Raw genomic sequence first — 11,050 nt, forward strand, 5'->3', positions numbered from 1 at the left:
ATAAGAGAAATTGGCATTTCGATTATTTTTACAAACGAAAAATGTACCTCTGTTTGTGCTGATTTTTTTTAGATATTAATCCTATTGAAATACACGAGAATAACTTTGATAAGAAACTGTAATTTTCATATGATTTGTGCACAATTTTGGAACGGAAATTTAATATATATTTATCGAGTTTCCGATCTCTATGTATATGTGTTTCTGAAAAAGTTTCTATTTTTTGCAGGTGAATTTCTAGTTGTTAGGATTTTTTTTGTACTGTTAGGGAAGATGCATGAATAGAAATGTAATAATGTTAGAGTACATATGTTAGTTAACAAAAAATTCTATCACTAACTGTTGTTTTATTATGGTGTCTATGATCAATTTTAAATTTATGGTCAACTAGGGCAAATATTGTTTTGTTTAGAAAATTCCCCTTGCTACATTTCAGCCTATAAAATGCTATTTTCCCGGATTTCAGCTTTTTTGAAAAAGTATCTTTTATAAGATTATACCTATAGCGTGTTTTTAAAATGGTTTAAAAGTGTGGACAAAATCGATAACATGCCAAATATTTCGAGCAAACCCAATATCCTCAATTTTTATCCTGACAAAAATTGAGGTCTTTTTGCTTCAAAATCAATTTGTCGTAAAAAAATAATTCGTAAATATTATTATAAATGGATATTTAGTAAAGAATGAAGTATCTTTTATTAACAAAAATAATTAAAATATGAAAATTATGTTCAAAAGATGGACACAAGGGGTCCCCTTGCCATATACCCAAAGTAATTTTAGAAAACATCATTTCAGGCCCTTTATGCCTTTTTAAAACATACAAAATAAATAAACAGCACATAAAAAGTAGTTATGTACCTAGACCATTCGGCACGTGGGAGGATTTTGCAACCCCACCTTTGTCTTTATTTTATGTTATATGTTTCATAAGAAATGACGAACATGCATTTATGCCATGCCATATTTTGCTTCTTGGTTATGTAAAAGAATTGGCCTGAGTGCATTGTGACTCTAATGTTAAATTTCCCAATATGAAAGCATTATATAGAAGTTAGGGAAAATGTATAATATTCCTGTACAAAAGACGTTTTTATTTGTTTATGTTAAACGGTCCATCGACAGCCAGGGTCATTTAGAACCATGCAAAAAAGCACAAGTTAGACACATAATTGATTATCACACTGTTTTCTTTAATAAACCATTTAAAATTGTCTCCAAAATACACGTAAACTTGTTACAATACAGTAAAGCGTTAGGGAATGCTCGAGTCTAACACCACAGTATTTTATATAACATTGACATACTATGTAAAATATCCTCTGAATTGGTTCCGAACACCACGTCACATGTAAAATGTTGTCTGCACTAATATTGCGTCAAATGTTGTAAAGTTAACAAATAGATGGTTAATATTTAGTAGTTCAAGTTTGTTATCTCGACAGGAAATGTCCCAATTATACGAAGAGGACATATCATTTTTGAAATCATTACATTGCATGTTCTTTACAATCATGTTCATCAATGAATCGCTGATTAAGTAGAATGGATGACATAAAAGGGGTTAAAGGACGTGACCACCTCTGTAACAAGACAATGGTCGCTGTTTTAATTATATTTCGCAAACTAAAAACGTATTGCTGTATCAAACTAGTTATTATTATTATAATGATATGCAAGTGCCTGGTTTGATGTCCGTTTTTGGTGAAAGAATCTTAATCAATTTTAGTAAAAACATAATGTCAGTATACCATTGGAGTTTGATACCATTTTGTTTTGTGTGAAGTTATTGAGGATTTTAGGCATATATGAAACCATTACGTAATGGATAGAGAGTGATTTGGAGCAATTTTGTTTTAAGAATTTAAAAGCAACGTTTGGAAGATGGTAGTCCATAAGGAAATTTTCAATTGTGATGAAATTCTGTGTAAAAGGAGACTATTTGATTTTATGATTTTAATTGATTCGTGATACAAAGATGTTCACATGCTGAGGTCACACTCAGAAGCATTTCACGTCACAAGTGAAGCTATTTACATTCGTGGTTAATTAAAGAGTTGGTCGTCAAAATAGAAAGGATAAAACAATACTATACATATCGACAAAAAGTGAAATAAATATCTTCAGACATTGCAATTTCGTTTGTTTAAAAGCGTCAATCACCATTTATAAAATCTCCTATTATATCCCGTAAATACTTGTTTTTCCACTTAGTCTATTTCACACTTCAATAAGGTAAAAATCCACTAGCCATTAACAAGAACAATTACTTCTGCATCTGGTTTACTCAATACAAGTTGAAACATTGTTACATTACTCATTTGCATATAACATATATTATGAATGGTAGTAGACCTGCAAATGTCTGTATAGTGCCTAGCTCTAGAATTACCATTTATGTAACCACATACATTAAAATAGGTTCAGAAAATTGTCAACGTAGATTTTCACCTAATATAGGATATATCTTATGTTGATTTTTCTCCCGTTAGAATAGCGTCGAGTGTTGTGAACCCGTATCGTTGTGGACACCGAGTGGACTGGATATCTTTCCCGGTGAGTTTTCCTCCGACAAGGTACTCCTTGCCCATCTTTTCCTGGCACCACTCAATAACCATATCAGTGTACGGAACTGGGACTTCCATAACTTCCGCGAGACCCCGGAACACCACCATCCCCATGGGGATGTCCTCGGTTAGATATTTACTGCTGAAGTCGGGTGCCACTCCGACGCTTGATTCCGTCATAGGATGTGTCAGGCCTTCGTATGCCTTGTTCGTGGTGATGGAATGGAAAAGGTTGTCAGCTTCGGTTATTTCGTTTTTGTAGTTTTCCATATACCAGTGATGGATATCTTTGACGTCGCTAAGGTTGGCTTTGGTTGGCGCCGCTTCGAGTATAGCAGCGGCAACGGCCATACACTCATCGCTACATTTTTGTAATAACTCGGCAGTGGCTTCGTCGATTCCATGATAAAATAGTGGAGCTTCGGTGACTGCTTTTCCGTCCCAGTCTTTCCACTTTCCATAGAAAATAACCGGGTGAACAAATGAGTAACACATAATGATTGTCTCAAGAAAATGTTTAGACTGTCTCAACATGGGCTGAGCTCCAAGAAACTTCTGCAAGGTCATCAGAGGTGGTTTGGTTACTGACTTCCCTCGTATCAACGAACCGCTAAGATACATTTTAGTTCCCATAATTTCCACATGTTTACCGAATTCTCTCAATCGACATTCCCAGGGCAAAGTTTCAAACGACATTATTGAAATCAAAGAAGCCTTCTCGCCTAAAATGTCTCGACATTGGAATTCGAAACCTGCCTGACCTGGAAGTCCAACTATCAGTGTCCGTTTGCCTATATGCTTAGCAATGGCTTTGAAGTAGATTTCATGCACGGAAGCTGGCACAGTAAATATTATCACGTCACATTCCGGAATGGCTTCCTCGGGATCTTTTGTGACCATTTTGGGTTTAGCTTTGACTTCCCGCGGGGGTCGATTATTCTCGTTTATGATGACCGTTAACTCTTCCTTTTGAAGTACACGATTCCATTTCTTAGCCTCGTCTTCGAAGAGAGTCAGAACGCGAACTTCTACTCCCTTCTGTACGGCTAGTCCAGCCAAGGCATGGGCACCGCTGCCACCACCGCAAACACATAATATAACGTCCCCGGGCATACTGAAGTCAGGCTTACTGAAACACAAATAAGATACATACACTGTTAGATACTTATATGTACGAAATCACAAAACTCACGATAGCGATTAAAAGTATGAATCGGGAGGTTTTTATTAAGATATTGTTTTAGCTGTAGAGTGAAACTAAGAGCGAAACTGAGCAGGAAAGTGATAAAAATTAGAAAGATATGTTTCAACTACTTTTAATTACCTTTCATACTTATATTTCCAAATATGTGAGATTAGTCAGTAAATATATATGTTGCTTAAATTTTGCTTTCTAGAAGCCGCGGAAAGAAATATCTTGTTAGAAAAATCAATCAGTGAAAAGTCAATTTTTTGCCTATCAGTATTTACAATAGAAACAATTAATGTGCATTAATTGAGTGATTTTTAATATTTCTACATCGTATGTAGCTAGTCGACAAAGGGTTTACGTTACACACATGTACATATTACACACTGTTAATGTTTCGGAAAAAGATCTTGTGGATAAGAAGCTAGATATAACGGTGTAGGAGCACGACACCCCTGCTCTATATACGTAAGTTATCGGCTTTTCTCTGCAGTTTGTTATTTGATCGTATTTTAACCACAAAGCAATATGGTCGCTAATTGCGGAATTAGGTCAGACAGGCGACCTCCTACTTGGTCTGCCTGCTGTTTCTCCATCCCAGATGGGGCACTGCTGTGTTGGTAAATATACACATCCTACTGTACATAGACGCGTGTAGGGGAGGGACAGTTGGCGGAGGAGGAACGAGTGTCGAATGCTTACCTTTGTTTGTTTGTTTGTTTAGGTTTTGCGGCCCATCGATAACTAAGGCCATTTAGGGCCAGACTACAAGGCAAGTATTAGTATTAGGATTAGGATAAGAAAAATGCAAGTAAAAACTAAAACACATATTGTAAATGTTGATTAAATAAAAAGAGTTGCATAGGATAAAATAGTTTTGGCTTAAACACATGAGAACGGATCAACCAATCAGTATTGTATAGACTACTGATTCTTCTGGTTTCATATTAGCGTCCCATTGTATTTTAGTCGGGGTTATTACTATATAACATTCGAAACATCTTCAATTTTTTTTCGTTAATTAGGCCTTATAGGGGTTTCAATGTTCAAAACATTATTCCAATTTAATTGTTCACGCAATAGCTTTTCCAGCATTTATAAGTAACTATTGTTTGTTAAATATTGCATCAGTAAACCATTGATAAGGAAACGATTTTTTTACACAAACACATGACTGAGATTATTATTATTCGATGGTAAATGATTTATGAACGAAAATTCCCAGGTTGTCATTTATCGCCTAATGCTATTTGATTAGTATACTATGCAGAAAAGAGGTGTGTAAGTCGGTAATAGAGACTAAGCCTCTTGATAGGAAACAGTTTTTTTTAATCGTCTTGCATAATGCTAGTTATTTATCAAAAGCATATCTATATGCTCCAACTGACTAAAATAAATCAGTTTTCTGAAACTGTGGACCCACAAAACTTCAGCTAAACAGTTGTTCATGTTGATCTTTCAGCAAAATTACATTTTTCGCAGTGAAATATAAGGTTTACGGTAAATTTAATGAGTAGAAATATGATGTAATGCACACAAAAATACGACTTAATAATCTCAAGGGCAAATAACTTTTTATTTTGTAAAAATACAATGGCGGAATAACCTTTGGTGGAACTAGTAGTGATGGTCTTCTGTAAATGGAAGCGAGAAAAATGTAATATATATAATATTGCTTGTTTCGTGATGAATACCAGTAATATTTCATCTCGTGAGATGGAAACATTGATGATTTTCACTCGCGAAAAATATCAACGTTTCCAGCTTGCTCGATGGAATATAAATAGTATTCATCAAGAAACAAGGGATATCCTTTATCTATTTACTGGTTGAATGTTAGCTAGGTGTTGTATACCGTACGCTGAGTGTTATCTGATTGTATTAGCGTTAACTTTATTTTATTACCGTCGCCAGAGATATATTAACATGTATCATAGCTCATCACAAGTGACGTTTCATGTAATCCAAATATAATAATGTGTACATAATTTCATTGATGAAATATGACTTATTAACCACCAATACCAATTTTTCATCTATTCGTTCCAACACTATACACAACATAATCATCAATTGAGCAGGGTATCGGTTAAGCAAATAAAACATTTGATCTTAAGTTTACAATTATGTTTGCAATTTCTCTTAAAGTCCAACGAAAAAAAAATCCAAAAGTATTGAAATCACAAAACTCAATGGCAATGACGTATGCTGGACAAAAATATGCTAATCCGTAATACCGAGCTAGTTAAGTAGTTGTATCGAGATAGCTAAGTTGTTACATCGATGTTAACAGTACTTTCTTACGTAATAGCTGTAAGCGACATTGGTAAGCTAGTATTACGGCATAAAGACTCCATGTGGCACTTAACCGCTTTCCATACAATAGATTAAAAGATGCTCCGCCGTCGACAGACCATAAATTACATTCATTACTTGAACAATAATTGGTGTTTAATTGTGTATATATGTGTCTACTTAACACAAAAAAATAATATAAAATGATTTATTTTGCCTTTGGTGCATGCGCAATCAGTACTTCATTCCATATAGAATATAGTGCCACGCATTTTTTTTCGGGATGCAATTAATTATTTTTTTTTAAATTTTAACTTGAAGTAAGATTAGAAGCTCAAACTTTCCAATGGTGGTAATTGTGTAAAGTAAGTAACTTTTGTAACTGAAGAAAAATACTAAATCGTCTGCTCCTGTTTTCGATATGAAAAAATACTTGTCAGCGGTGGAACATCTTTAATGAATATCTGCTTCTATTAAGCTCTTAATCTAATTTTACAACACAATGTAGTTGCGTAGGCGGATCAATGTTACGTTTAATATAAAAAAAAACGTTATTGTAATTTTATTTCTATTTTTATAGTGTAGTAGACTATGATCTGATATGTAGTTAAATGTAATCAGAATATAGCTATGTATGCTCAATTCACAACAAAATTGATTATACATGCGTATATCTTGGTTTTTACTGGAAAAAAAAACCAAATAAGGAAGCGTACGTGATCAGTTTAAATGACATTATTTTCTTATTTTGGAAATCCAAATGTAATGTATTCATATTAAAAATAAAAGTATATTTGGAATATATTTCATGTAGATATTTGTTCTCCTTTTTGGACAGAGTTTAGTATATAGCGTCCAATGCATCTATCCGTATAACATGAATGAGCTGTAAAGCTTGATATAACAATCACGCGACACAAGAATTTGTAAGATAATAAACGACGCATGTAGTCTATCAAGCCGTCGTTAGTTGTTTATATGGGAAGCTCAGTTATTGAGCACATGCCAAACCCTACAGGTCGTATGTGTGGTATGGGGTATAATTATCAGCCACAAACGACCCTCCTTCTCTTCAAACACCAATGTATGTAGTGTGCATACCGTGGTTACCTCAACAGCATCGTGCGCCTCGTTTTAATTATACTTTACTTCTATTTTAAGATTCTAAGTTTTCTATGAAACGCGAATATTATATCAACAGTCATTAATCATTTATCGAAAATATCAAGGTGAACATTGGAAACAAATTTTAGTCTTTGAAATTGAACTAATATACAATTTTACATACTTAAGTTTTAATTACACTTAAATTCCAATTTTAATGCGATATTACCGTTACGAATTCTTTAACTCTGAAACTTTTTACGAATCTGTCAAAATGAAGTTTGACTTCAACTTTGACGAGTGTTCAGCCCGAATTTAAATTTGCTATTTTTATAAGTAAATTTAGTTAAAATGAAGTACTCACCTTTACTAAACAGCTAATGGTCCTAGGATATCACCATCCTCAAACAAAAGGGATATTTTTTGCGAAATCTATATATAATTGAAAAATAAAATTCGCTCTGTGTTGGACTTCCTCCTTCACATTATCAGTACGCATTAAACACAGACAGACAAGAAGGACCCTGCAGGAGCTTCTGTTCGAATGCTTTCGCCTTTTATGTACGGACGATACCGGCTTGACTTGCTGCTGCAATCCGATCCTGATGGGGAGATAGAACCCAGTCGTTATCTCCTGATGACAATACGCATTGTAGTAGATGAGAGTGGAAGGAGTGAATTATTTACTGTTTACCTCTTCGTGCTTCCCCGACGCGGAACCCCACGCGTGCATATGCCGGTGTACAATTTAACCGAATTTACAGTGTAAGCACACGCTACCGTCAGATGCTCACCATATGAATGGTTTATGTACATATGATTGCACGTTCATCTTGTTATTGGTGCATTTAAATCAGAGGCAATTAAGGAACCTATTCTCGGAGAGTATTGTTAAAAATTGTACCTGAAATACATTTTAATGCTTAGTCAGATTTTGTACCTTATTTACCAGTATGAGGTGTTTGCGTCATAATCCATTCTCTTTATTATTTGACGATTTCAAATGACATTAGATCATTATGAAATAAACCTTTTATATACATGTGCATAATTAAACAGACGGATCAGTTGGTTGATTTATTAGGCTTAATTGCTAAATCAAATCATATATTATTAACAAAAAAATCTATCCTTGCATGGATACACTTGTACAAATAAAATTTGAAATCCTATTGACTGTGCCGCCATATGTCATTCAAATTTATTTGTTGAACGGCACGTTAAGGAGACTGAAACCTCATTAGAAAAAAACAAATACATTGTTTTTTAAACATGTAATCATCCACTGCAAGTTTTATTGAAGGAACCATTCTATTGTGTTGATTACATTATGATTTTTTCTGATGTTAGAATTCTGTTTATTTCTTTTCAATCCATAGAAATAGCGTAATTATTGTTTTAATGTAAGTCAGATAAGCACTTTCCATACTTTAAATCTAAGCCTTACGGATAAGAAAACGTGTCTGCAGGTTGCCATACTAGACCCGCTATTAATGCAGACTATGACTTCGATAATATTGATAATTATGAATAAAAATTAGAAAATAATATCGTTACAAATAGTGAAAATAAATCAATATTCATATTGTCTATTTCTAATACTATTTCTTTTTTTCTGATGCCTAAAGTGTGTATATGTACAAATATAGGCAGCTACTAACCGGAAACTAGACAAAGAGATGAATTCGAAATTTCCTATTATATTCATTCATTTGGTGGTAAGAGTAAGAAATTAGTTCCATAGTGTCTATATTATTTTATTACCCGAGTCAAGTGTTCATTAAAGGGTGTTAAATTGGTCGGTTCTGTCCAGTTTTGGAATGGTACTAGTGTATAAGGAGGCTGTGTGTACAGGAACCTACTTCTCAGAGAGATGGCTTTGTATATATTTAGTTTAGGGGAATTCACAGAATTATTTTAGGGGTCACTTGGAGTCTTTATTTAGCTTTGCTTGGAAAGAATATTTAGCTTCATTTTGGATGTTTCGAGTGTATATTTAGTATAGGAAAAAAATCATGAATTCTTTACTTAGATTCCCTAATTTAGATGCTCGGATGAGCTTATATTTAGTCTAAGGGTATTTCATTAAATCTTTACTTAGATTCCTTAATTTAGATGCTGGTAGATTCTATATTTGTATTTTGTAGTTATGTTTATGTATGAGCTTATTAATGAGGGGTATAAAAAGGGCTTCGGCACTGGAACCTGGGCTTTTCGACAGGATTTTACAAGAGTGCTTACCCTGGGATTGGGACTAATTGCGTGCGCTTTTGGATAAGAGTGTTTCGCAGGGAGCGCGACTTAGGCTTTTCTGACTGGATTTTATAGTAGTACTTACTCTGGGAGTGGGGCTAAATGAGTACTTTGTGATAGTTTTGTTTCGCTCGGAGCGAGAACAGCTTTGTGTAATAAGCGTAGATGCTGGGATCGTGACTTAGGATAGTTACTTAGGAATATAGGTTTTATTTCGTATCAACTGTGTTTCGTCATCCTGTACATATTATGAAGTGTTGTAAATAAATTGTAAATATTACTTTAAGTGAATTTGTGGTTATTGGAATCGCGACAAATGGTGTCAGAAGTGAAATTAGTCACAAGAAAACAACAACAGTAGTTAAGAACGTTACATTTCTTAAAAACACTGATTACTTTTTTGATTGTTTGTTTGATTTATTAACGTCCTATTAACAACTATGGTCATGTAAGGACGGCCTCCCATATATGCGGTGTGTTGTGTGTTTGTTGTGCGAGGTGGGTGTCCTGGGAGACTGCGGTATATTCATATTGTGTCTTCTTGTATAGTTAAACTGTTGCCATTTTTATAGTGCTATATCACTGAAATATGCCGCCGAAGACACCAAGCAACACACTGAATCCGGTCACATTATACAGACAACGGGCGAACCAGTCGATCGTCCCACTCCCGTTATGCAGAGCGCTAAGCAGAAGCAGAAACTACCACTTTCTACATTTCTGCGTTTTGCCACCTTATTCTGTATTTGCTTATTACAGAGTTATCTGCCTTGCGGGTAGGTAGTGATTGTAACGTAATATGTTTGCGAGCGTAACGTCACACTTTTTGGAGAAAACGACGTGAATTGCGCTCACAAAATAATGACTTAACAATTGATACCTACCCAGAAGGGAGCTAACTCTGTAATGTGCAAAGACGGAATATGGGATGGAAAACAAGTTTTTGACGGATGTGGGAAGGGAAAGGGGAGGTAATTAATTTATTTGCTCAATTTCGTAGTATATTTGCAAGCTTAATGTTATTCAAATAAAATTTGATTTCTTGTTGAAAGAAAAACTTAATCATCCGATTGTAACTTATTCGGGGTCATACAATATACAATCCATATTGCATGAAGTCCAGTTATTTTAATTTTGTTAATTTATCAATTGCCCTGTACACATAGAAACTTATAACAATAGCGTTATACATGTTTCATGATTTTCTCTGTAAAAACACTATTTAAAGAAGTTCCATCGCTGACAAATAGATTTTTTATCAATCAAAAACAGGAACAGACGAATTACTATTTTTCTTCACATACAAATGTCATTTATTTTACACCATGACCACCATTGAAAAGTTTGAGCTTCTCATTTTACTTCAAGATAAAAATGTTGAAAAATAACTAATTGCAAATTTAAAAAAAAACTCTGCGGTACCATGTCCTATATGGAATTAAGTACTGATTGCCCGTACACCAAGGCAAAATAAATTATCGTTTATTATTTTTTGTGTTAATTAGACATATATATATATATTATACACGATAAGATATCAATTACTGTTTAAATGATGAGTATTGCTCTGTCGGCGATGGATCATATTAACTTTTCTTGTTCTTTAAAAAGAGTATGTATTTGGAAGCGATTGAGTGTTCGC

At 34.2% G+C, this 11,050-nt stretch overlaps 1 protein-coding gene across 2 annotated transcripts; it reads right to left on the bottom strand.

Annotated features, from left to right (window-relative positions):
* Positions 1 to 1,172: 1,172 nt before the first annotated feature.
* On the bottom strand, positions 1,173 to 7,759 carry LOC138325198 (octopine dehydrogenase-like). 2 transcript variants are annotated; one of them, XM_069270683.1, is made up of 3 exons: positions 7,520 to 7,759; positions 4,459 to 4,521; positions 1,173 to 3,696 (listed from the first exon to the last, which is right to left on the bottom strand). In XM_069270683.1, the coding sequence occupies exon 3, from the start codon at positions 3,678 to 3,680 to the stop codon at positions 2,469 to 2,471; it is 1,212 nt and encodes a 403-aa protein (XP_069126784.1). In that variant the 5' UTR covers positions 3,681 to 3,696; positions 4,459 to 4,521; positions 7,520 to 7,759; the 3' UTR covers positions 1,173 to 2,468. The 2 variants fall into 2 exon arrangements, with proteins under 2 accessions (XP_069126784.1, XP_069126783.1); XM_069270682.1 differs by lacking the exon at positions 4,459 to 4,521 and having other exon boundaries at positions 7,520 to 7,758.
* Positions 7,760 to 11,050: the final 3,291 nt, after the last annotated feature.

The sequence above is a fragment of the Argopecten irradians genome, chromosome 6 (genome assembly GCF_041381155.1).
Source record: "Argopecten irradians isolate NY chromosome 6, Ai_NY, whole genome shotgun sequence".
Lineage (NCBI taxonomy): Eukaryota > Metazoa > Mollusca > Bivalvia > Pectinida > Pectinidae > Argopecten > Argopecten irradians.

Coding starts and splice junctions, on each gene's coding strand:
- LOC138325198 (XM_069270683.1), bottom strand. CDS start 3,680: ATGCCCGGGGACGTTATATTATGTGTTTGCGGTGGTGGCAGCGGTGCC.